Here is a 25,459-nt window from a genome sequence, read left to right as displayed (position 1 = left end):
GTTAAATAATATTGTCTCAACTGTAAATATCGTACAAGCTCAAAGGAGAGGTTAGTGTGTAAGAATTTGTTGTATGTTACTTCAGATATCTATTATAGACTGGCTAATCTTTCCTAGCTATGATATGGTATCAGCTATCACCAAACTATCCTTCCCATTGAAGGAGGTTAACAAGTAGTGATAATATATTTTGTGATTTGACGTATCCAAATGTTCAAAACTATTCATATTGAAGCTTAGCTTATGAAGTTTAAATATTTTTTCTTTGTTTGAAAAGCTTCATAATTTAGTGTTTAAAAGTAAACCACAGCATGCATGTTGATAATCAAAATAGAGGCCCTATTAATGTTCTAATAGAATTTTGATCTTATATGATCTGACACTGATCCTAATAGAATTCTATTACTAAGTGATGGTTCTCTTTTGTCATGCGAATCAACAAGGGAAGTTCATGATCCAGAATGAGAATGTAATTCCAATTCCAAGTGAGTTCCAATCAGCTCCCCGTCGTGTATTGGGAATATCTCATAATGATGACATCATCATTTCTGGTATTATCATCAAGAGATGTTTCCTATACGTGGCGGGAATGTGCTGTGAGACCGGGACGTTGTGAGGGGCAACCTTGTGGGGGTCTGATTTGATCTCATTCCAAGCATCCAATTCCCATTCCATTGGGAACGGCATTCTCCCATCCGAGGGTATGGCCATTCCCTCCCCTCTCTTGGGAATGTGGGGCAATCCCAGTTCATTCTGATTATGATATTGTCCTATTTGAACGTAACAGGGGGAATAGACCATCCTGATTCCAATTCTGTCGATTAACCAAATAGATAGGTAAAGGGATATGTTTCATACTTATAACAAAAACCTCAATAATGGAGATTTCAAGGGTTTTTACTTTTCTTTTCATTGTAACTTGCAGTAAGCATGCCTAGAAGGTTTATTTTAATTAAAGGCGCAATTGGCAAAATACCCTTGAAATGATTCAATCAGAAATTTAAGACAGCTGTCAAAATATCTTTTGAGCTCAAGGTTTAAAATATCGATACGCCTGATATGCTAGTAGGGGTGTGTCGGGCAAATCAATATTGCATTTTGTGCGTTTTTTTATTTTTTCACAACCGGTTTAAAGGGGCCAGTTTAGGGCTCCTCCACCCCCTGAAGGTCAGAGGGGCGTATCAAAGGAGTCTCAGAATGATACGTATCGATCAATATGGGCTGATTCATGTCGATACTTTGAACCTTGATTGAGCTTATTGAATATACCCACAATGATATGATTATTGAATCAGGTCTCCTAAGTGGGTAGGTGTGAGGACTCTTGTGGATAGGAGATCCGTTGGACTCTTTGATTTTATGTATTTAAGCTACCCTTTGATAGTAGAAGGTGGTCTTCAATTAACTTGTGTTGATTAATCTGGCCTCCCCTACTAAGTGGGTAGGTGTAACTAGTGGTAGGAAATCTGTTGGCCTTTGATTTTGTCTATTTAAGCTACCCGTGAAAAGTAGATGGTGATCTTCAATTAATTTGTGTTGATTACGGAGGATGGTTTCCCTTGAAGAAAACCACCGGACCTGTTATGTTCTCTATCCCATTTTCATGAGTTGTCACCAAGATGGTGAAAGGAAAAACAAGGGAATCCAAACCGTTGGTGGAGACAAGCTTCTCTGCTGAAATTGCCTTTTTCTCCACGTGGACAGACACTGGACCAACCGTTTAGATTAACAGATCATCCTATAATCGACCATGTACAGTGTAAACAGTTAAAAGGATCAGCCATGCATTGCAGATGATCCAGGATCAAACGCTTTTAACGAGCTACAATGCCCATGCCCTACCGATATTCCATTTGCTAGGTTGTTTGGTTGTTTCAATTATGACGTTTAAAATATTCCATAAGTTTAGTTTTCATCTACCCTTTTGCTAGGTTGTTTCAATTATGGCATTTACAAGGCGGCAATTCGGACAGCAGGTGCTAGACGCAAGTGCTAACTAAAAACGAATGATTAATTTATGAATCAAAAGTTCATAACCCAACCCAAAATGAAATGTCATAATCCTGAATGCCGGGACCAATCTAATTAAATGATGACCCATCTATCTCAGCCGGGGAATGGCAGCACGATGGCTCAGACCAGCAACAGCCCGGGATCGATATAAATAAAGTTAACTTGGGGGAGGGGTGGCTCAAACTAGTGACAGACAATCAACAATGGTATAACACTCAGGAGCCAGGACAGGAGAAATGCTTACAAATAACGGTTTCTACTTGCATTCCTCATCCTTCAGAAATTGACTGATGACAAGGGGAAAATTGTTTGATAATATATCCGCATTCTGTGGAGCAAACACAAATAAGGTTCCACTCTCATAAGTCAACTAAACAGGATAAATTTGTAAGGTGAACAGAAGAACTAAGGCAAATCTAGGGGACATAGAGATCGAAGAATCCACTGCTGTCTACGGAACCCTCTATGAAGAACAGCTTTCAGGCACAACATTCTATTGCCATACAAAGTCTTCAAACCGATAGAAGCTACGATATTGCAGCTTCAATTTACTGAGGTTCAGAGGTTGCCTCGTCCTGTATTTCATCATATGCACCTGTCTGTTCATTGAAGGCATACCTGCAGAGAAATAAAAACCAGCGAGTTAATTTTTTTGATCACTTTCTGTAAATTTATTGCAAGATACATGGTACAGATGTAATATATAGTATACAAGTGCACATATGCTCCTGCCCTCCACCGAGACTGTCTACTGACAGCTTCCCTAACTAGGGAGTCTGCAATGGAGTCAGCAGGTCTTGGTGCCCAAGATATGGCTTCTCTAATAAGGTTTCTAAGCTTTGAAGCCCATTGAGCCTTCTAAAATCAGTTCCCTGAACTCTGATGCGCTAGCCAGCTTAAAACACTGAAGAGCTGCACTGTTTCAGTTCTGATTAAATTACCATACCCAATAGGCCTGGAGATGCCCCGACATGGGGAATTCCTAATAATAGTCCACTGCATGATGCCACTATCTCCCAACCTCTGAGGTCATCTGCCAGAGTACATGGGAAATTCCTAATAATAGTCCACTGCATGATGCCACTATCTCCCAACCTCTGAGGTCATCTGCCAGAGTACATGGGGAATTCCTACAAATTCCTGCCTTACCCTCAATGGACTACACTGATTTCAATTGTTTGTATGATGCCTTTAGGATTAAGGGTGTCAAATCCAAAACCAATTTGGACGGATTGGATGAACCAACAAGACATTGGATTGGACCAATCCGGTTCAAAATATTATTAGATTGAATTGGACCTGGTCCGTCCGTAACAAATTTATATTGGATTAAGCCAATATCTGGTCCATTGGTATAAGAAAAGAATGTGTCAATGGATCGGGTTTGGGTTGAAACCAATCTCAATAAAAAATGAATTTGAACAGATTTGGACAGTCCAGACATTGAATTAGACTGGTCCCAATTGGTCCAAAACATTCATTGGATTGGATTGGACCTGGTCCATTTATAATGGACTCACATTGGACTGGATCGGATTGGACCAAATCCAGTCCAATTGACACCCCTATTTAGGATTGCTGTTCCTCCAAAAATATCCTTGCATTCCATTGTTCTGATATGGACCATAATGCTGCCGCCCTTGTGCATCTCCATAAAATCTTACCTCCTCGTTTCAGAGGCAAAAGAAAAGAAAAGAGCTTCCACTCCTTGCAGAGGGGACCACCTAGCACAAAGAGGATGATAATATGCCCACAAACTGCTAACAACCAAACAAGAGACTAGCAAGTCATTTGTGGTTTTTCTGCTCACCATGCAAAGAAAGCAGATTTGGGGCGATAAAGCCCAAGATCAGCCACATACTCATCCAGTCTCATTTCCATGTGAGTCCTTTACACGATCATCATATCTCTTCAAGTCCTAACCCATAAACCCTCTCTTTCACCAATGACCGAGTAGCTAAGGCCATGTTTGGTTCACTGGTCTGGACCTCATTCTTTTAATTCTTTCTCATTTCAGGCAAGAATGGGCAAGATTGAATAACATTAGAATGTTTGCTTACAAAATTATTGCCATGGGCCACATTCTTTTTTAGCTAAGGCCATCTTGCTCATTTTCATTCTTTGAGGAAACTCGGCTAATGAAACTGCTATCATAGATGTTCACTGATCACTAGCGGACTACCGTGGAAACTCACCTTGACAAACATTGATTGTTGGCCATCTACTGGTAAACATCTGACAGACAAAGCCTCAACACATAGGTGTTCTACCGCCTGAAGCGAGCATCTCCCTTGCCCATGCTTGCAACTCATCCAACACCAAATTCTGCATCTATGGCAACTACATGTTGCAGTTATTTCTTCAAGCCCTGCCATTGTTATTAGACCCAAGGCAGCACCCCCTAGCATCCCCTCTTCTTTCTCCACTCCCCTAACCCCATTCCTGTCACCCTGTTTTGGCCTCCTTCCCTGCTGATCTTGAGCTGTTCTTACCAAAAACCAACATGCGGACACGGTAATATAAACCTCAACTTTAACATCTCTGCCATTTTTACCTCTTTGCTGAACATGAAGGGAGAGTAGATTGTAGAAGTCAGTGTTTTAAAAGCGCAAGGCACAAAAAAAGGCGCAGGGGTCACTTTGCACCTGAGGTGCAAGGCAAGGCATGCACCTTTTTAAGCAAGGCACAAAAATTAAAAAAAAAAAGGCTAAAAATAAAAAAAAAACAAAATTATTAAACATAATATTAATAAAAATATAAACTTTAATTTTAAAATAAATGTTTTAAAAAACCTATTATCTAATATTAAAATACATAAATATAACATGTAAAACATATTAAAATGAGAATTTAAAAATAAAATATAAAACATTTTCAAGCATATAAAACCCACAATCTCTCTTTCTCTCTCTCTCTCTCTCTCTTTTTTTTCTTAATTGCATTACTTCAAATAGCTAATGTGATGTAAAACATATTACATTCCTGATTCTACGAGCTACCTTTGTACCACACCCCTCGAGGCAAGCCCAAACAAGTCCACATTAGGTCTTAAATTCTTAGTTCTCACACAAAAAATAATGATTTTATAGTTTTAATTGCTTTTTAAGAAGACATTTTATTACGATGAATGAATGAACACCATTATCAAATAGGAGCCCAGCCGTTAGACACAAAAAAAGCAAAAAAAACGTCGAAGTTTGAAAAGGTGCACGCCTGGGCTGAGGCGCACCAGGCGTGCACCTTTTGAAAGGGCTGCACCTAGGATTTGGGCAAGGCACCTACCTTGAAATGCGCCTCGCCTCGCTTGTTGCACCTTTTGAGTGAGCGAAGTGAGTGAATTGGAGCACAAGTAATGCAATTCAGTGAAAAAAGAGATTAGAGGTTTTAAATGCTTGAAAATGTTTTATATGTTTGATTTTATTTTTAAATTCTCATTTGAATATGCTTTACATAATTACATCTTATGTTTATGTATTTTAATTTTAGATAATAGATTTTTTAAAACATTATTTTAAAATTTAAGTTTATATTTTTTTATTAATATTATGTTTAGTATTTTTTATTTTTATTTTGGAATTCTCTGACTTTTTTTATTTTTTATTTTTTAGCATTTTTATTATAATTTCGCGCATTGCTTCAAAAAGGCGCGTGCCTCACCTTGCGCCTTTTTTGCGCCTTGCGCTTTTAAAACGCTGGGTAGAGGCGATCTCAGCTACTAGGCCATTGGCGAACAAGAGGGACCACGGATTAGGCACAAAGAGATGAAATTAACGTGTAAAGGTTAGACACCACACGCTACTGGGTTATTGGTGAAGAAGAGGGGTAACCAAAAGGTTTGAAAACATAGATTTTTTTCAAACTCTCCCCCTTCTAGAAATAAAATTATTTTTCCACAAGACTAATCTCTTGACAAACCTTCCAATATACCCTTCTAGAAAGACTCATCTCTTGGATTACCCCCCAAAGGAAGCCCTAGGTATTGAAATAGCCATTCTCAAATTTCACACCTTAATACAGTTGTTCCCTCCTCCAACACCCCTCTCTCCAAGCTAATACCCGTCAAGCTGAATTTCCTGAAGTTAATTTTCAATTCTATTACCTTCTCAGTTATCTCCAAGCAAGGTTCAAAAAATCGATATCGTATATTTTGGGTCCTAAACTCCCCCAAAACCAAAATTTGAAAAAAAAAACTAAAAAAAAAAAAAATTCCACGTGCATCTAAGTACTGATACGCTTCTGCATATCAATACTTTGAACCATGTCTCCAAGATCTGCCTCAATGCTCTAATGTCTTGAATTCCCCTGAATCCACTCAAGATCAAGGTGTCATTTGCAAACTGCAAGTACTAAATTACTTGGTTTTCTTCCTCCATTTTTAACCCTCCAACGATATTTCTTTCATCAGCCCTCTTTAGAAGTTAATTGAAGATCTCAACCACTAAGCTGAACAGCTTGGGAGTTAATGGTTCCCCTTGTCATAATAAATTAATAAGCTCCCGGATACCTCAAAAATCTCTTGGGGAACCCCATTGATGATAATTGAGAAATGGGTAGATTTCAAACATCTCACTATCCAATTTACCCATCTCTAACCAAACCCCATCCCCAATACCCACTAAAGAAATGGGTAGACTTCAAACATCCCATCATCAACATGATCATAAAGCCTTGTCCAAATCCAATTGAAAAACAAAACCTTTCCTTCTTGACTTCTAAAATTCTCAAATGCTTCATTCGCAATCAAAGTTTGATCCAATTTTATATAAACTTGTGGTTAGACTAATGGATTTAAGCCCATTAATAGAGGTAGCACCCACACATTTCAGAATCAAAAACACAAAAGTTGCACTCATTCCTTTTCCCAACTTCCCCCTTCTGCAAAAATCATCAAAAACTCTTTCCAAATCCTCTTGAATGGTTTCCCAACACTCATGGTAAAAGGCCAGAGTGAACCCCTTTGTTACCACTCATCCCCATTATAGCCTTCTTTATCTCCTCTAAGGACAAGGATCTAGTCAATGGGAAACCTCCACAGCCACTTACAAAACACCCTTTCTTTGTTGTTTCATTCCTCCTTCATTGAACGTGCTTCCAAATTCCAAAAAAAAGTCATTTTTTCTGGTCTCCTTCAAAGTTCAAACCAACCCCACTCTTGCCCTAAAGATTTACAATCCTGAATTCCCTCAACTCAATGAAATTCTCTCCACTCATGTTTAGTTGAAGGGTTTGGAGTCCTTGAAATATTCTTGCAAGATGTACATGCTATTTATCAACCACAGTCACCTTCTAGAAGTGGCAAGGAATTTGATAGAGCCTATGCCAATTGACAACTGGGAGTTGTCTCACCACTACCAAAAGTCCTTCCATAAAGCAAGCTTTCTATCAAAGCAAGTTCATTTATTAGGATGTGATAGTTTAAGGCTAAACTTCGAAAGCTATTTCCCAAAACAGAACTTATAGCCTTGAGTAATCAAGCTAATCCAATCATGTGCATAAGATCCACCAAAACAGTATTCTGCCTATCAAAGTGCACCTAAGCAAGTTGTCTAAAATTAAACTTCCTGAAATGTATACTGATTCTACAAGGTTTCCTATAATTGCATACACAAGACAACCACTGACATCAGATGAAAACAAAGGAATACATACCATTTTCCTGATGTTGCACAGCAATACAAGCCTGATGTAGGGTCGTAATAGTAGCCCAAACTACTACTGTAATAGTAACTGAAACAGATAAAAAGAAACAAATTTAACATTAGAGAATAATGCAGAATTCAGAAAAAGAAAGTTAAGAGACCAAATGAAATAACAAGTATTATAAATTTATCCCTATTCTGAAATCATTGCTTCAGCCTCATGCAATAAGACAGAGTGAGGGCACAGTGAAAAATAAGATTAACAAGAGACAATAAATGATGTCAGATATACCACTTTGCATAAAGAATTAGAGATGCAAGGGAAGGCCATACAAATGGTAGATCAAAAGTGTTGTAATGAGTATGTAACTGGGGTCAACTTCATATTATGGGGTTGACAGCTGTACCGTTTCCAATAAAAAAAAAAGTAGGAACAAGCAACAAGCAGCAAGCAGCCCAAGCTCAGACAAAACCCCGCCCAAGCTAGTACCAAAAGACATAGACATTTTACATGTCACAAAATGGTTTGAGGTCAATAGGACTCCTTGTCTCTCCACCCTTTTGCATATGGGAGAAATTTAAGCTAAATAGTCCCAGCAACATGCCTAAAACAAGAATTTTTTAGATGTGCACTTTTAAATTAAAATATCAAAACCTTGAACAGCTGATGTTACCCCAGAGGAAATATCAATACAATATGTAGGAAAACATAGACAACAGTATTGAGAGACATAGCCAATCTGGAGGACAGGGTACCCTATCCAATGAACAGTTTGGATCAGCCGCACCATCCTTCCATCTAGCAAAAAACAGAGTTGGCCATATAGGGAACTGCTTGGCAAAGGCCTCTTAGTGGGGTTAATTAGGGAGCTCTGCCACACAACCTATCGTATTTCTGCACATGGAAGCATGGTGTGGCCAACCTAGCCATCCACCAGGTAGTGGACCCTTCTAATTGACCACTTATTCAATGCTCCGCTCCACGTCCACCAGGTATGGGAAACGGTATTTATTAGTTTTTTTTCACAAATAATATTGGCTATACGTCCAATATTTTGACATTAAAATTGACCAAAAAAGAACTATGCGGCAAGGGATTTCGGGCTCAAATTTGAACCCATTAATACAGGAACATGTGGGGCCATTTTAGCCCAACCAGTTTTCACACAGAAGATTCCTTGGTTGTTTGATCTTCTTTTCTAAACCATCTACCTAGCACCTGCTCCCTGTAAATATAACCACTTAACCAGGCCAGGTCTCAGGGCCCTTCAACTGGGCCAAGGCCAACCCAGGTCCCTTGGACTGGGCTATCTTGGAACAGACCAGGCCAGGATTGTACCACCCCAGCTCAATATCCAACCCTACTTACTAGGTGCTAACCTGGCATAGCCATCTTTATAGTCATAGAATAGGTATCTAAGGCTCAAATCATGCAACAATAAGTTGCACACTTCTTTTTGGATTACAAATATTTGAGCACCAACAATTGCGCAATCCAAAAGTAATGGAAAATTTTGCTCATCCAAATGAAGGAATTACCAGTGAGTATATGCAAGTGTATCAAAACCCACAATTAAAAGACATGAAGTGAGCATGATTTAAGTCCATTACAAAAAAAATAATGCATGTTTTCTTTACATATTTTTATCAGCAAAAGTTAATAATATTATTATATTAATTGAAAGTGAGTTTTGTTTACTTAATTTCTAGAAGGTGAAAGTATTTTACTACTTAAGTCCCATTGCAACTGCACACCGTGTCTATCACACAGAGATTACAAAGAAAATATACAATTAAAAATACCTACCCAGATGACTCATCATATACGTAATCACTTTGCAGATCTCCACCTGCAGATTTCAGCAAATATGAGAAATGAGGAAAGTAGGCCATTTTAGTAGGTAGCTTCAGGAAGTTGCAGTTGGAATATCTTACTTTCTTGATCTGTGTTCACTCTTTCAGATGAAGGTTGAGGGAATTGTTTGGGAGTAGAACCAGAATCCAAACTATTTACATCGGAAGATGGATTTGAAGTAGTGTTCACATCATCTTCAGCAAACATATCAAATGAATCAGCACCGTTGCTGGATGAAACTTGTGCAGTAGATGAATTCAGGAGTGAAGGACCCACAACCATGTCAGAGGGTAATGAGGAAGGTACTCCAAATTCCTGTCCATTGGAGAAAATATCCTTCACAGCATCGGAACTAGAACCACCAACATCAGAACTTACAGATGTGCCCTCTCTTGCACGAGATAACCTCTCATACCCCTCTGGGATGCAGAAAAACAAGACAAGCATTATGAAACGGAATTCTGTGTGGCCTCCTGCCTTTATCAGGTGTATGGCGTGCATACATCCAAGTGATCCAAGCATAGAGCAAGAACACCAAAATATTCTTTACAGAGACAATAAATGTACATGCACCCACATGGAGAAGAATGGATGAATGTGTGTGTATGTGCACATGCGCACGTGTGAAACAAATTGTAATCATCAGAGCCACCCCAACAGTTTCCATGCTGATATGACATGCTTTATAATAGGGTCCCTGTTTGATATCATATACTGTGCTTTCTAGTGTCTAGGTGCTGGAAGGTTCCCTCATTAGCACAATATTGACAGGTAGCAATAACCAAATACTCTACTGACCTGCCTCACGCTCAAACATCTCCCTTGTTTCATGGTATACATCTGCCAAAAAAAAAAAAAAGATGTTATTTGGTGAATTGATCTAAGATCTAAAGAGCATAACTGAAAGCAAGAACTTAAAGTAGAAATCGATTTTGCTCAATGCTAAAACAAAGCAAAAAGTTGAGCCATAACTGGCCCAAACCCACCCAACGCCCTACCATCACATGAAATTGTACCCTTTCTTATTTTAACAAATACCTCTTTTTACAAGAGAAGGCCTTACATCTGAGTTATATCCAAGCCAAGATAGGTGCAGTTCAGTTGGACTTGTGTTGAGCAACGCTGGGTATAATTGAATGTTATTTATATCATATCACAAAAAGATGGAGCTCTATAGGGAGTCTAATACTGTCAGCAATAACTCAAATTTGCTTCCTTTTTCTCATGTTAGCATTAAATATTCAAGTTTCCAAGTTTCCCAACCAGCAACTTACTGAGTTGTTTTTTGATGGGTAGGGAAAGCTTTGATTGTTTGGGGAAAAAACAGCCTGGGCTGTTTTCCAACTTCCTGCACATCGTGCATTACTTAAGTCATATCATTTCTTATCCTTTTAACTAAAAGACCCACTAGCCATACTAGTGGTAGCCTATAGAAGGCTATCAGTGGGGTTCTTCCAAACTTCTTGAGCTTCATCAAGTATGATGTGTGTTTAGGAGATAGGTTACATTCTAGGAGGACTTCCAGATTGGTAATTCCACTCTCAAGGACGCTTTTCCCTCCCTGCATTCCTTATCCCACTTTAAATCAGAGCTTTACTAGGTTGCTTTGCTTCCCAAAACCCTTGAACCTATTTGTTTGGATCTTTCTAAACCTGACACTCATATTTGGACCCCTAACCCCTCAGGCCGTTTCTCTTGTGCTTCTTTTTTTATCTAAGCATTGCTTTGTCCCTAACCATCAGCCCTTTTTTTTTGCAAGGAAATCTGGCCCAAACCCAACCCCCTAAAGTGGGACCCCAATGCTCAAAAGTTTCTCTTGGGAAGTTAAACACCTTGGATAACCTACAAAAGAAAAGGACCTTAGCATTTCACCAAACTGGTATTTCCTTTGCAAAGCTAATGGAGAAAGCTGTTACCATCTACTAATCTCCTGCCCTTTTTGTTGTAGGACCATGGGAAAAGGTCTTTAGTCTTTTTGGTTGCAAGTGGACAGAACCCCTACAGATTGGTGGGCTATTCGACCCATCTACCTTCAAGTGGCTACAAGGGGGGAGACTGTTGTGGAGATGTGCTAGAGACGCTCATGTTTGGACAGTTTAGGAGGAAAGAAATGCTAGGATTTTTAATGACAAAGAGAGTGATGTGCAATATGATCAGCGCCATCAACTGGGCTAAAGCTTCAAATCTACTCTCACAATTCTCGTTTGACGACCTTTGGAGATATTGGGGACTAGTTGCTAATTCTTCCTCAGTTAAGAACAAGCCTATAGCAATTTGGAAGCGCCCTGAAGAAGGTTTCATGAAGCTGAACTTTGATGCCAGTTGCTTCAGTAATTGGGGGCCTTCTGGAGTGGGAGGAGTTTTTAGGAACACAGAGGGTCAGATTGTTGCGTTATTTTCTGGTCCAATTGGAGTGGGTGATGCGGTTAATGCAGAGATTCAAATAGTTTTATAGGGCACATAGGTTGCCAGAGAACAGAACTTTGGGGACCTACTAATAGAAGATGACTCTAAACTGGTAACTAGGTGACCGAAGAAGCTGGAGACTGTAGCCTAGTCCTACTAATAGTGAGAGTTCAGTGGGAGAGGGGATTAGCTAATGAGCTGGCAGATTCTCTAGCTAAGCAAGGGGTGCTCAAGGACAACTTATTTTGGGCTCAATTGTAATTTTGTTTTCTTTTGGAGGTTGCAGCTCATGCCTCTTGGAACTCCAATGCTAGTCCACTGATAGTTTCTTCTTAATCTTAATGAAGTTCCACTTATCATTTATCGAAAAAAGGATATGCATTGCTTTCAAGATCAGTTTGTAGCTATGTGTGTGGCATCTACTCTATAGTCCAAGTGTGTTGTGTGTTGACGTACTTTTGGGAACTCCTACTCTTTTTGTCATTGAGGTAGATCAATTTTTCGACCTCAAGTTCTTTAAAACTTGAGGACATTTTTTTGAACCGGGGGAGAATGATGCAGGAGCTGAAGAATCAAATATGGAATTTTTCAAAAAAATTACGTATTTTTGCATTTTTAGATAATAGGGATATTTTCATTATTCTTTCCAATCCCATGTGGGCCTGGCCCATGGTATCTTGATTTTCTAGATTAGCAGGGCTTATCTTTTGATTTTTAATTTATTTGTACTAGTAGGTGGAATGTGTTTCTTGATGCACAAATGAAAAGTGGCACCCTTAGCAAAAAAAAATGAAAAGTGGCATTTTGGTAATTCTGATAACCAATATTCCGGACAACACAAGTCACTCTATGGATATGTATTCTCTTCCTTTTGAAGCTAAGGAGATTTCTTTAGAGCTATTCTGCAAACGTGCTGTATGGAGTCATTCCTACAAACCCTAGAGTATTCTAGATTCCTTGGGGTTCTTTTTCCTTTTTCTCTCTCTACCCTTTCTACATTGTCTATATACTTCTCTCTTTCTAACTTGTGCCAATTTATTCTAGACTTACTGCATCATGGTGAGTCATTAAAGGCTGAAACAACAGCACTTCTGCATGGACTTCAGCTAGCTAGATCATTAGACCTCACTAACTTCATGGAAAAAGGCAATTCAAGCATAACTGTTTGGTGCCTAAAATTCAAGCTCTGTTGCGAAATGTTCCTTGGAAAGGGAAATACCTGTGGCATGCTGCAGAAAAGCTGCAGGTGGGACCCCCTCAAGAGGTGGTGGATATTTTCAACCCAGCTTTCTTGGCGCAACCAAAGAAGAGAGGAAGTGGGGTTGTTTAGAAGGTGTAGGAGGAGAGGAACAGGTCTCTGGAGGAGGTGCTAGATAGTATTAAAGTGAAGGTAGCCTTTTGGGTAGAAAAGGGATAGTTTCCACAACTTCTCACTGTCTAACATTATAAGGAATTGGAGGTAGGGGTGAGCATTCGGTTTATTCGGTTAAAAACCTAACCGAATAAACCAAAATTTTAAAAACCGAAACAAAACCAAATTTTAGAAAAACTGAAAAAACCGAAATAACCAAAACTGAAATTTTTGGTTCGGTTTTCGGTTAAAATCAAATTTTAATAATATGTTCTATATTATATCTTACATATTATATATTATATACTAAAGTTCGGTTTATTCAGTTAAATGAATTTGTAATTCTAAAAACCAAAACCAAAACCGAAATACTCAAAAACCGAATTAGCCAAACCAAACAAATTGAAACCGAAATTCAGTTCGGTTTTTCAGTTTTAACTGAAAATGCTCAGTCCTAATTGGAGGGAAGGAAAAAGAAGAGATAAGAATGGAGTGGAAACCCCCAATAGATGCTAAAGTAAAACTGAACTTTGATGGGAGATCACTGGGCAACCCGAGGTTGGCAGGAGTAGGCGGAGCAATTAGAAACTCAGAGAGTCGGATACTGCATTATATTCAGGGCTAATTGGTACTGCAAATTCTGTGAAAGCTGAACTTTTGGCACTACTAGAGGGGCTCAGGTTTGCAAAACAATTGGACTTCAAACAAGTGAAGGTGGAAGGGGACTCAAAATTCAGTATCTCGTGGGCAAGATGTTATAGACATATCCCTTGCACCCTCAAACATATTTTCAGGGAAGGGGAAAGGATAGCAAAGGACCTAAATGCTGAATTCAAATGGGTTAGAAGGAGCGCAAATGGGGTAGCTGACTCCAAAGCAAAACAAGGGGGTATAATGTAAGACAGCATTTGTAATGGGCTTCCTCGTAAAATCAGATTATGAATTGTGAAATCACTTTGTACTTACTCTCTTTCAATTAATATGATAATATTAAATTTTGCTGATAAAAAAACTATTAGGTGCCTGTTAGACTACAGCCCAGCCCTGGACCATGGAGGTATGGGAATATATTATGAAAAATACAAAGCTGGTAAGGGTGTTGAGAGTTTGGTTTCAGTAGATCCCAAGGGAATGTAACAGCCTGGCAGATTCCTTGGTAAAACAATGTGTGAACAGAATTTATATGTATTGAGGGGTAACCAAAGGTGACCCACTCAACAGCAATGTATAGATAAAAGGGTGTACTAGCAATGTTTTAAAAGCGCAAGGACCAATCTGCGCCTGAGGCGCAGGGCGAGGCGCCCTTTTTAAGAAAGGCACAAAATTACGAAAAAAAAAAGTCAGAAAATTAAAAGAAGGCCAAAAAAACATAATGTTAATAAAAAATATAAACTTAAATTTTAAAATAAATGTTTTAAAAAACCTATTATCTAAAATTAAAATACATAAACATAACATGTAAAGTGTATTCAAATGAAAATTTAAAAATAAATACAAACATATAAAGCATTTTCAAGCATGTAAAACCCATTCTCTCTTTTTTCCCTTAATTGCATTGCTTCAAGTAGCTAATATGATATAAAACATATTACAATCTTGATTCTATGAGTCACCTTTGTACCACGCCCCTCAAGGCAAGCCCGAACAAGTCTATGTTAGGGTCTGAAATTCTTATTTCTCATATAAAAAATAATGATTTTATAACTTTCATTGCCTTTTAAAAAGATATTTTATTGCAATGAATGAATGAACGACATTAGCAAATTAGGGGGTTCTCGGAGCTCCAGTTTGCTCGCGAACTCAAAAAACAGCAAAAAGCACAAAATTTTAAAAAGGTGCACATGCGCCTTTTGAAAGGGGTGCCCCTAGGACCTGGGCGAGGCACATACCCCAAAATGTGTCTCGCCCGTGCACCTTTTAAATCATAGTGTACTAGAATTGGCTGTAGGAGGCTACCATGAGCTATGTTATAAGAAACAGGTTTTGTTTATTGATCCCCCCCCCAAAAAAAAAGGTTTTGTTCAATCACACTTATTCTTTTCCGTAACTAACTTATAGCTACCAATCAAAAGGGGGGGGGGGGGGGGGGTGGACTAACCCAGGCTCCTTTTCAGATTGCTAATCAATCAAATAACCCAACCTGGCTTGGAATCAGGTTCAGTCAGTCATGTGCAGTTTAAAGCCTACAAATGTTGTGCCCCTAATATCAAGTTCATACATCCTTTTTTTTTAAGAGGTAAAGTAAGATTTTTTCAAGGAAAAAAAATGAAAGATACAGGAAGGGTTCACTGCACAAAGGCAGTGAAAGAAGTGAAACACCTTAGGAATCCTCAAAAAAAATAACCACTATGCCAGCACTTGATACATCTCTTTTGAACAGCACGTTTGAGCTCAGCTTCATCAAGTTCAAACTTCTTAACCTATCAACCTAATCAAAATTACATACATCTTGTAATCTCATGAATTGATTAAACATAGTAAACACACTTAACTGTAATCACCATCTTCCATAAGCTTCACGGAGTCTTCAGTTAGCTGGTCAAACATAAGCTTTATCTCTTGTGGCATTTTCTGCTTCTTGCTATTTGTAGTCCCTTTCAACCTTCTTAGAGCTTGTAGAACCTATGAGGGGAAAAAAGTAAACTCCAACCTACCCAATAATATGTTACAAAATTGAAAGAAAAACAAAGTTGCAAGAATTTTAATAACAATTTGAGGATTCGGTATTAATAAACCAAGCCTTAAATGATGTTGAAAAGTACAAGCATGCAGTCAAGGTCCAAAGTCCATTACATAGAAGAAATTTAACCAAATTACCTTGACTACTAGTAAATTCGTTCCACTAAAGATAATAATAATGTCATCAACTATCAAATTTCCCCCCACCTTTGCAGATAAATTTTTTTTTTTGGAAAAAGGCAAAGTATAGTATATTGTATTAATCACTGATCAAGGTCCTTTGTACAAAGAGAAAACTGTACAAGACAACCCACTATATACCCCGAAAAAAATCCACCCTCAAAAAAGAAGATTGGATGTTTCTGTTTCTTTTTTAATTAACAACAGATAAACTCAGTATTTCTGTTATCAGCAGGTCCTTAATTCTACAAATTTGTTTTTATTGCTCTTCAAATTCTAATAAAAAAGATTGGGTGTTTCTGTTTCTTTTTTAATTAACAACAGATAAACTCCTTCCCTGCTAAAGAGATTTGGAGTAAGCCCATTCCTCATTGGGTTAGTGGTTTTTGCTGGGAAACTTTCTTGGAAAGAATCAACACAAGTGACCTACTTCAAAGAAAGAGACCTAATTCTTGTTTATCCCCAAATTGGTGTTCTCTCTGCAAGGTTGATGGGGAAACTGGCTACCACCTTATGGTTACTTTGCTTGTTTGCTAAATCTATTTGGGTGTGGTTTTATCCTTTTTTGGGTGTAATTGGAGTCCCCCCTTGAATGTGCAAAGTCTATTCTCTTCGTCCTTCTTCAGTTGGCCTAGGAACAGAGGGAGGATTATGTGGAGATGCATTAGGGCAGCAGTCTGTTGGTCCTTATGGGAAGAAAGGAATTCTCGTATATTTTCAGACAAGGAGAGAACAGCTGAGAGCTTAACAGATCTGATACACCTAAGGGTGGTTCACTGGCTGAAATCATCGGACCTTTTTACAGACTTTTCCATGACTGACTTGCTGAGAAATTGGAAAGAGATAGCAAACTCTGCTCCAGTTAAGAGAATTTCCAGCCCCATTTGGACTTCCCCACCCTCTGGATTTATAAAACTGAACTTTGATGGGAGTAGTTTTGGAAATCCAGGACTGTCTGGGACCGGGGGTGTCTTCAGGAACGACGAAGGGTCTATTATGGCCTTGTATTCAGGCCCAATTGGAGAAGGGGACTCTCTCAGGGCTGAGATCTCTGCGGTTTTGGAAGGAATCCAAAGAGCAAGACAATTGAACATAAGAAGATTGGTCCTTGAAGGTGATTCGGAGGTGGTGGTTAGGTGGCTAAAGGAAGATAACAGTACCATGTGGAGCTACAGTAATGAAAGGAAAAAGTTCAAATGGTTTGCTAGGGACATTGAGGTGAAGTACAGCTGGGTGAAAAGAAATGCCGACACTTTTGCTGATGGATTAGCTCAGGAAGGGGTGAATAGGGTGTCTTTGTTTTGGGCTAATTTCTAATATATCTCTGTGTAATTTGTTCTTGGGGAGTTAAGTCGTTTCACCTGCCCTATATTTTGTAATTGCTCCTTTCTAATTTAATAAAGCTGATTGTTATTGATAAATATATATATATATATATATATATATATATATACAACAGATAAACTCAGTATTTCTGATTTTCTATTTGAGATTCTTTGAACATATTGTGCCCAACCACAAAGTATTTCCTAGGAGAAAGTTTGGGTCCAGAAGCTTTTATCTCATATTTTTGTTTGATTTGTTTACTGTTAAAATAAAAAATACACCAATTTCTGGAAAAACAACAGGAGGGAAAAGAATTAAAAAGAAAAGCTATGCAAGAAGGACACAATGGCATGCCCTAGAAAAGGGAAAATAAAGTGCAGCAATAAAAGAAACTACAAGTAGCCACCTCAAACCCCAAAAGAACGATTCAAAAGAAGCACCTAGAAATCCAGCTCAAGAAAAAACAGAGAAAGAAACCACTGCTGGACCACCTCAAGAATAAAAAAGAACAGATCCCTCCTCCCAGAAAACACCCCCACTCCCCCATGTCAAACAAAAACAGCAGGATAGAATTCAAGCTCCTATATCAAAGAACCCATTCACCAATCATCAACATGTAAGCAAAACTAGAGAGAAATTTCAGATGGGAAAAGAATCAGAGCCCCTCCCCTTATAGAGAATCTATATCTACTACCACCTCCTTCATTCACCAATTAGGAAATTACTGTGTATGCCTTGCAGTACCAACCTGTCCCTTCCCCTAAGAGTGCATATGGTAGCTCCTTCCTCTCTGGCTCATAACTACCTTTTTCTCTTCTCTCAGCACTAGATCCTTCCCCTTCTATCTTATTCTTATCCCTCCTTACCTCCTAGTTCTTCCTTTTAATATCCTCACTTGACTCTTCTCCAGCCATCCCCTCTACTGCCTCAGCTGCACTCTAACTCTCAAAGCACTAAACATTCATATTCAAATTCATCTTCCCCAAGAAAAAAAAAATGAACTCGAGTTGACCAATTTTTTAGTGGAGAGGGGAAGGAGGTAATTAATTTAAATCGAAGTAATCTATGATCTCCAAGATAAAGAAAGGAAATGGAATTTTAAGTTTGGAAGAAGAATTGCATATAGAACATAAGGATTTGGAGGGGGAATCCCCCCCGCCAACCTGAGTGAATTCAGCAGGGGGTGTTCATTTAGGAGTTATAGGTCCCGTTCACAAACAGAACTGATACTGGGGAGGAAGTGATCATCTTGGAAGTTCTGCCTTGGCCAAAATCAGGAAATTTGTGGAATTTTATCTATTTTTTAAGCACAAAGAAAATAATGCTATCTAGAGAGCAAAGACCCATAATATCGCTCAGTCCCAATCCCACCCTTCAAAAGACTATTGGTGATCAAATTAGAAAAACCAAAGATCCATCAAGGAATGATCAAAACCATCTCTGCTCCAACCAATAACACCTTTGAAGGTCACCTTGCACATCTACCTGCTAAAACCTTAGAGAAATGCATCCACCCGAAGCCACAAAGCAAGGCCAGTATCCCAGCTGATATAAACTAGTGAACTGATGAAGAGGTGTTTGTAGGGCTGGAAATGAATCCAATTAAGGTTTAGGGATGGATTAAACATACCAGAAAGATGCAGTTAAGGTTAGAAGGCAGTGTTCCATGTTTATGGAAACAGAAATCAGAATCCATACATATCTCGGAGTCCATTTATAGCATAAGTAAGATTAAGTGATCTGTTACAAGTTGAAAGGGCTAGAAGAACTAGGGAAAGACCAAAAAGGTTAAGGAAACTTTGGCATGACTTCAACACATGAAAAGAACATTGACTGAAAATTCTTAAGTTCACCAATTAAAAAAAAAAAAAAAGAAAACTCAAGTTTACCAAAATCTTCCCAACCAAAAAATATCTCTTTTGCTGTTCAAAAATTAAATAAATAAATATCTTTTAGAGTAATTAAGGCAAACATGTTTGGTTCAATTCTCATTCTTACCCAAGATAGAAATTCTAAAATGGACAAAAATGGGTAAAAATTGGCAGAAAGAGAAAATATTGCTATGGACCAAACACTTTTTTCCTAAAAAAAATGTATTTTTTTTCAAACCAACAAGAGATCTATGTTGCTTAGTTTCATTCTTCAAACACCCCCCCCCAAAAAAAAACAATATGTGCAAGCCTAGGTTTCCAAAACCATCGGCATAGATGTTTACCGGATAGGCAGAGATCAATGTCCATTGGCATAAGTTTCCACAGCAATCCGTCAGTAAACATTTATGGCGGTCATTTTGTAGACCTGGGCCAGTGGTTTATGAGCACTGGCATAGAGTTTCCTTAAAGAATGAAAATGAACAAGATGGGGCATGATTATTTTTTATGTTGCAGGCTATCTCGACTTTTGTACTATGGGCTGATTTTTCATTCTGAAAAGAATGAGGCCCATGGCAAGAATTTTGTAACCAAACGCTCTAATGTTATACATTCTTGCTCATATTCTTGCCCATTTTTGCCCAGAATGAGCAAGAATTAAAAGAATGAGGCTCAGATTAGTGAACCAAATATGGCCTAAATGTGTCAATGACTTTTGATAAAGATATTGGAAACAGTAGTCATCACCATGAACATTGTAATTAAGTTCAAAATAGTTTGTGCATGGGGAACAGAAGGGATAAGGAGAAAAGACATGGAGTTGAATTCTCTTTGTATTCTGTTATTGGGGAGCTAAGATATTTTATCTCCCCTCTTGTATCCTTATTCCCTCTTTTCTCTTAATTTAATGAAGCTGGTGTTATTGATAAAAAAAAAAAAAAAAAAAAAAAGACATGGAGTTGAAACCTGCAGCTTTTCAATGCAAGACGACCCATGTAGATTAATGAAAAGCGAGCACACAGATATAACACATTCATGGAAAGCTCTGACAGATATGGCAAAACATAGCAAAAAGTTTACCGTTTCGCCTGACTCAAGAAGATTAGCAATACGCCTCTTGATCGCTCCAATGTCTTTAGATGAAAGGTCATGTATATCCTCTTCATTCTTTGCTGTCTCAAGATTCTTTTCAGCAAATCTTGTATCAATTTCAGCACTATCCAGCCATGCATCCTGCACAAATAGATGATAATATGACAAACATAATACAAGATAAAGTTGCAAGGTTTGATGGCAAGGACCCAATGAAGAGAAAAAAACTTCACTTGGTTACTTGAGAGTTGAGACTCGATTTGTGAGGCTAGGGAGGCTGATGGTATGGGAATTAGGAAGTTACAGGTGATGAAATAATGCTCCCTTATGCCAGTGGCTTTGGAGGTTTCCGGAGGAAAGTGATTGGCTTTGTCGGCAAGTCATTGACAGTAAATATGGCAGCTCTTCTGAGGGTTGGGTCACCCATCCACCTAATCAGTCCTATGGCACAAGCATTTGGAAGGGCATTATGGCCCAATTTCCTTCCTTTCAGAAGTCTACAAAGTTCAGACCTGGGGAGGGGAATAGGGTGTTGATTTGGAAGGATGTGTCGTGTCTAGATCAGCCACTAGCCATTGTTTTTTCCCTCCCTTTTTGCTATTGCTTCAAATAAAGAAACAGTAGTTAGGGAGTGATTGGAGTTTTTTAATGGCCAGGCCAATTGGATTCCAAGGTTCAAAAGAAACTTGAATGATTGGGAGGTTGATCTTCTTCAGGTTCTGCCGAGTAGGCTGCAGGAGTATCAAATCAATCCCAACTCTAGAGATGCCAGAATGTGGGCATGTGAAAAGAATGAATTATTTTCTACAAGTTCCTGCTACAAGGCGGTGTCAGGCTCATCTGTTAACGTGGGCTGGGCTTGGATTTGGAGGCACGAGTTCCATTCAAGATCATTTTCTTCATGTGGCTGGTGGCTAAGGAAAGGGTTCAAACGATGGATGTCTTGCTGAACCAAGAGATGAATCTGGTTGGTCTGTGAAGTTTGTGTGGCTCTGCACCAGAGTTTGCCCACCATCTATTTCTGCACTGCCCATTTACCAACCAGGTCTGGTCTCATTTCTTTAGGCTCTTTCATATCAACTGGGTCCTCCCCAGCTTGGTTATTGGGTTGCTTTCTTCTTGGGGGACCATTCCATACTTAGCCCAACAATAAATTTCCTTTTGAAGTGTCTTCCATTTGCTCTGTCCTGGGTAGTTTGGAAAGAGAGGAATTGCAGAACCATCGAGTCCAAGTCAGAGCCGCTAAAGGCAGTTGTTGGTAAAATTCAAAGGTTATTATTGATGAGCCGGGTAGCCTGTTTGAATCTTTTTTGTGGGTGTTGTAGTCAATTCTTTTTTGGTTCATTGACTGCCCATTATCATCTGTGCATATTGAAAGTGGCACTACTTTTTGTATATGTGATTGAGGGTTCTTCGCCCTCCCCTTCTTTTTTTCAATGATAATATATACTCTTTTTCCTTTCAAAAGAAAAGAAAAAAAAAAAAGAAAGATAAAGTTGCAAGGTTCAATTGGTGATTGGGAAAATTGGAAGAGTGGTGCTTACATGGGATTCCATTTTAAAGGAATTTAATGGGGGCCAATTTTCTGATATTTATAGCAGGTAGGGTTCTACTGTATTGTCTCATGTAGCTAGTGGTCTTCCAGGCTGGGCCAGGTCCCTGTCTTGTATGATGTTCTTCTGACTCTTGTTTTTTCTTTCAAAAAAAAAAAAAAGAATGATTTACTTATCAAAAAAAAAAAGGACACAGGTGCTACTCCATGATTGAAATATTACTAATGATCCAGATAAGGTACCTTAATTTCATTCTCCCTGACATATTCAACGAAATTTCCCTGTGCATCAAAATAACCTTCTTCTCTCTCTTGCTCCAAATTAAAAGGTTCTATCTGAATTCCATCATCAACTAATTCAGCATTATCCTGCCAAAAGTAATCCCTTATTATCGGCTATCCCCTGCCCAATTATTGATGAAACTGACAATTATCTTGACTGAAAAATGCTGCCAATTCAAGGAAAAAAAAAGAAGAAAATGATCTTAAATCAGCAGGGCACAAAAGTAGAGAATGCAGTAAGTGTTTATCCCAAAACCTATAATCAGAATTCCCTGGGGAACAGTAAAATAGAAAAGAATAAATACATGTAAACAGATGTACAAGACATGGACCAAAAAACAAATTGTGTTCAAGAAAATCAATTAAAGAATGGATAAGAACATAAGTCAATGTTAGATAAGCCACACTAAAAGTACACATATAAAATCAGAAATAAGAAATAATTTAATAAGTATAAGTGGGTGTCATGGCCAGAAGCTTCAGTACAGGATCCTGGTTAAGATATCAGAAACTTGAAAACCTATGGCAGCAACTGGGAATTGAATATCCAAGGTAATGAAATATGGATCAAATGATCTCAGCAACATGCAACCTTAATGAAAACACAATAGAAGCAATTTAGTTATTCTGCTATTACAAATACTGCTCCTGATTTTACAATTATTGCAATTACTTGCAATTTAATTATTTTTTAATCAATAACCAGAAATTTCATTAAATAGAAAGAAGGTACATTAAGGAGAGGTAAGCTCTCTTAACTCTCCAGAAGAATAGAAAAACCAAAAGATTACTACTGAGCCCAAAATAAAGATGCCTTGTTCACTCTCTTAACTCTCCAGAAGAATAGAAAAAAACAAAAAACAAAAGATTACAACCGAGCCCAAAATAAAGATGCCCTGTTCACCCCTTGTTTTGGCTAACCCATCAGCAAAAGAGTTAGTGCTTCTTTTAATCTATCACACTCTAACTTCAATGCCCTGCATCAGCCATTTAATTTTTTTTTATTACTGTAAGCCTATAGGTCGTGCCCATTATATTTTTCCTTCAATCAGCCCACCACCAATTTGGAATCCCCTACAATTATCAATTTGTTAATGTTCATATCCTTGGCTCTGAACACCTTCCAAGGCTACTAGGATCTCAGCCCTAAGAGAGTCACGAACTCCAAGTGGACCAGAGAAAATGGCAACTAAATTCCCTTCCCCATTCCTTATCACTCCTCCAATACCCAAAGGACCTGGATTCCCAACACTGCTGCCATCAAATTTTAGCTTAATTAGGGGGAGAAATCCAATGCCTCCTTAACCAGGGATGAAAAGCAATTTAATTATTCTGCTAGTAGAAGCCGTTTTTTTTTTTTGATAAATTGCTAGTAGAAGCCCTTCATAGCATTAGCTTCTTAAAAGTGAAGAATTATTTTGCATACAAAGAGAATCCCAGATGCAGGGACCTCCAAGAAAACACCCCATCCAATTCAAATAGCTATCAAAACTAGTCTAAAATCATAGAACCATCATGCAGTGGATAAAAAAGAGGATTAACAAGACATTCCAAGCAATCAAATAGTTTTCTTCCAAAACCGCTATTCTGATACATTGAGCTTATTGGAGAAGCCAACTGAGCGCATTGTCGTCAAAAGTACAAATAAACAGATACTCCTTGTCTCGGGCCTTTCTTGCCTCAAACAACTGATAATGGTAATTAAAGCAAGGTTTTAGCTGAACCTGATAAGAATGGAGAAATGGATGGAAAGAATAGATCCAGTTTCTCCATCCAAGGTTAAAACCACTCTGTTCCATTTCATAATAAAACCATTATGTTCCAGTTCATACTCCACTAATCCCAACCAACGATCTCTTTACGCTATTTGGCAAACCACCTCTTATTAACAGAATTTCTAGTATCATATTCCTTCATGCTTTCAATAGCTGTCAGAATATAACTCTCCTGAACAAGTGAATACTCCGACGAATTTATAGGCCTACCGCATACGATTTGTAGGACCAATATCAATGGATATTCAGAGATACCGCACCGGAACTGTATTTGCATCCTCGTGGCAATTCAAATTAACCAGCCCACAACTTGCCAAGAACGAGAAGAAAGCCCTAATATCGGGGGAAAACATGTGGAAAAAAAGAAAAGCAAACCTCGTAAGTCACTTCTGCACTTGATACGTCGTGAAAAATCCCATGAGTTTCTTCCCTGAAAAGCTCAGCAGTCATTTGATTCCGTCGCTTCGCCCGCTCCTTCGCAGCAAGCCGAGGGTCCGCCAACTCACTTAGACCATCTTCGTCCACGCTCACACTTGGTCTTTCATCTCCAGTCTTCACCTTTTTACCCTTCGGGAACCTCACTCTCTTTTGCCTAAAAAATGCATTATTGCAGGAAATTATACGTGTTATCAATAAGGTGATGTGAAGAAATGAAGTTGAAATTCGAAATTAATGGTAAACACTTGAAACATAACTGATGCCATTAGAAACATGAGCCCGAAATTGATAGGAATTCAAGGGAGCAACAAATAAACAAATAGAAAACGTGTACTGGAATGGCTTAAACACTAAACCATGAAGTAGTAGATTAAAGTTCCTGAATATTTGATCTGTGGATGGAGGCAAAGAAGATGAGGTTAGGGTTTCGAGAGAAGAGGACGAGGAATACGCTGGAGGTTTGTTAGGCTCGTCATCGTCTGAACGCGGACGCTTCATGTTAGAAGACTGCGAGACCGCCCTCTCTGTCGCAGCAAATTCGGCTTTCTTTCTCACCAAAATCGTCACTCAGGCAACTCGCATTCCCTCGCGACACAACAACTATCTTTCAACTCGAGTGAGATACAACCACGGTAAGCTCTAAAAGGGAATTCGAATTGCGCCCCACAGAACATCCTAACCGTCTATTGGGAGGCATCTCCCAATAATAACTACGGGAGATGTTCCCAATGCACGTTGAGATCTCCTGGGGGTGTGCACACGCACAAACGCCCCGTGAATCGCCTACGCTCTTCGATTATACCTGTTCATGGGCCGGATGGGCTTGAACACGCAAATGGGCCCGTGGGCTTAACCTCGGGCCAAAAAGCCCGGCCCGCAATAAATTCGAGCCGGGTTCGGGATTTGTCAAAATAGCCTAGCTCGAGCCCGGCCCTCCCTAATCTATAATTAAAGCTAAAAACCCTTATCAAAATCTGCCACATAACTGGTGAAGCGGCGA

The 25,459-nt window shown here is 38.7% G+C and overlaps 1 protein-coding gene across 1 annotated transcript; it reads right to left on the bottom strand.

The window, feature by feature from the left end:
* Positions 1 to 2,200: 2,200 nt before the first annotated feature.
* On the bottom strand, positions 2,201 to 25,233 carry LOC148850482 (CD2-binding protein-like protein). The gene is made up of 10 exons (XM_088944408.1): positions 24,911 to 25,233; positions 24,397 to 24,613; positions 22,208 to 22,333; positions 20,401 to 20,553; positions 15,757 to 15,886; positions 10,306 to 10,347; positions 9,588 to 9,926; positions 9,460 to 9,502; positions 7,663 to 7,740; positions 2,201 to 2,631 (listed from the first exon to the last, which is right to left on the bottom strand). The coding sequence occupies exons 1-10, from the start codon at positions 24,955 to 24,957 to the stop codon at positions 2,562 to 2,564; spliced, it is 1,245 nt and encodes a 414-aa protein (XP_088800534.1). The 5' UTR covers positions 24,958 to 25,233; the 3' UTR covers positions 2,201 to 2,561.
* Positions 25,234 to 25,459: the final 226 nt, after the last annotated feature.

Source organism: Nelumbo lutea, chromosome 5 (genome assembly GCF_056320005.1).
Source record: "Nelumbo lutea isolate HS-2025 chromosome 5, American lotus-T2T, whole genome shotgun sequence".
Classification (NCBI taxonomy): domain Eukaryota; kingdom Viridiplantae; phylum Streptophyta; class Magnoliopsida; order Proteales; family Nelumbonaceae; genus Nelumbo; species Nelumbo lutea.
The sequence above is the reverse complement of the archived record's forward strand: the minus strand, read 5'-3'. Positions and strand labels throughout refer to the sequence as shown.